The sequence below is a fragment of the Hippocampus comes genome, unplaced genomic scaffold (genome assembly GCF_001891065.2).
Source record: "Hippocampus comes isolate QL1 unplaced genomic scaffold, H_comes_QL1_v1.1 scaffold299, whole genome shotgun sequence".
Taxonomy (NCBI): Eukaryota; Metazoa; Chordata; class Actinopteri; order Syngnathiformes; family Syngnathidae; genus Hippocampus; species Hippocampus comes.
The window spans coordinates 452,097-454,016 of NW_017805694.1; the positions used below are offsets into that span (position 1 = coordinate 452,097).

Here is a 1,920-nt window from a genome sequence, read left to right on the forward strand (position 1 = left end):
GCAAAGTGCAAAGTCCTATTTGGGGTGGTCAGGGACGTTTGCCAGGGCGCAGACTGTTGCTCTTTAATGGTCACATATCCAAATGATTTACAATGACAAAACACAGCGAGGGTCAGAGCCGGGGACAAAAACGTACAACCCCCCCCCCAAAAAAAAAAAAAAAAAATTGGAGACAGCAGGGCTCAAGGGCCACGGCCCCTCGCACAACTTCCTGCTTTTCGCTCCAAACAGGATGTTGGGAGAGGGCTGCAGCATTTTCGGCTCATCCGACCATTTTGCGCAAACGATACGGGCGGGATGGGGGGGAAATAAAATAGAAACTTTTCAATTTAACCCTGGAGAACCCAAGACCCTTTTTCTTCTTTGAAAGATGATGAATTATACATTAACTGACTGCTATATGTTCACTGAACACCAAAATAGATGTTTTTTTTTTTCAAATATTCAATGCTTTAATCCTAATTTAGGATTAGGGCCAAATCTGACCTTTTGGGATTTAAGGGCAGCATTTGAGTAGTAGAATTTATCGGGGCCAAATTTGACCCCGTGGGTTCTCCAGGGTTAAAAAAATGTACAGAAATTACAGAGCGTTAAAAACTCATACCTGAAAATGCATCATCAAGTTGAGGGCAAAGAGGAGAGGAAAGAAGAATCCCCCCGCCACCCCCCCCCCCAAAAAAAAAACACTCGCCTTGAGAATCGGTATTTACATTTATACACTGGGAGCAGTGGGAAAAGGGGGCGGGGCATCATTTTGTACACCGAAAGCAAAGATAGCAAAAGAGAATTTTGGTTGAGACGATTGCCAGGCTCCTGATGCGCTGGGCTCAAATGGCATTTTTTTTTTTTTTTCTTTCAGCCCGCCCCAACCTCCCACGTCATGCCGGCTAACGTCATGAAAAATCCTCCTTTTTCTTGTTGTTGTTTTGAAACTTTTCGCAGTGCCCAACGGCTTTCGAGTTCCGTCCCCAAAATATGCCCGACGCACGCACGCACGCAACAAAAAATGTGTCTCGTTGCGCTTAATGCGGTTTGTGTTTCTTCTTCTTGTGTTTTTTGTCCTTCTTCTTGCTGGAACATTTGACACAAAACCACTGCTGGTCTGCGGGAGGCGCCGCCACAATTCCCACACAAACCCTGAAAAAAAAAAACCACACACACACACACGCACGCAGGCACGCACGCACGCACACACACACACACACACACACACACATCAGAACACGTGGTCATCATCATCATCTTTCTTTTTTTTTACATTTGCTGAATTTTTTGGTCGCTTCACTCACTAGGCCATTTACTTTTTTTTTTTTTTGGTTTCGTTTTTTTTTTTTGTCACATCGGCATGGCTAAAAATATGTTGGAACACACGTTTCATCATTGCAGAACTGCGCTGCACCATACCGAGAGGCCCTTTTCAATATTCTGGCCAACAAAATCAGTTGGGCAAAGTATTAGAAAGAGAAAAGGTGGTGATGCGATCGAGGAAAAGTCAGGAGATTTTTGAAACCGGCGGCAAAGAGATGTTTGGTGCCACTTAGCGCCACCCGGGATTCCAATTTGCCGGTGACCGGTGTCATCGGGAGGTCGCGCGTGCCAATCGAAGCCGCGCGCGTACCAGTGATACCAGTCGTCGCAGTCGTCGCATCCGATCATGGGGCTGCCGTCGTCGGGCTTGTCGCATCCAGGACAGATCCAGATCTGATTTCCGCTTTCGTCTCGAATCTTTAGACGGAAGACGAAGCAAAGGTCAAGGTACGACCGGCGCCGGCGCCGCGCGTCGGGCTCCACTCACCACGTAGGTGCTGACCGTCTCGGTGACCACGCTGCGAACGGGCATCTTGAAGGAGGAGGCGGGGGGCGGCGGCGGGGCCGCCGACAGCAGCGAGGGCGACGGCGAGGGCGCGGCGGCGGGGGCCG

The 1,920-nt window shown here is 49.0% G+C and overlaps 1 protein-coding gene across 1 annotated transcript in view; it reads right to left on the reverse strand.

The window, feature by feature from the left end:
* Positions 1-720: 720 nt before the first annotated feature.
* Positions 721-1,920, reverse strand: part of taf3 (TAF3 RNA polymerase II, TATA box binding protein (TBP)-associated facto) — a 12,374-nt gene continuing 11,174 nt past the window's right edge. Inside the window, exons 8-10 of the mRNA XM_019881758.1 lie at positions 1,796-1,915; positions 1,619-1,725; positions 721-1,137 (exon numbers count right to left, since the gene is read on the reverse strand). Coding sequence (XP_019737317.1) covers positions 1,023-1,137; positions 1,619-1,725; positions 1,796-1,915 — 342 coding nt within the window. The 3' untranslated portion in view covers positions 721-1,022. The remainder of the gene's footprint in view (positions 1,138-1,618; positions 1,726-1,795; positions 1,916-1,920) is intronic.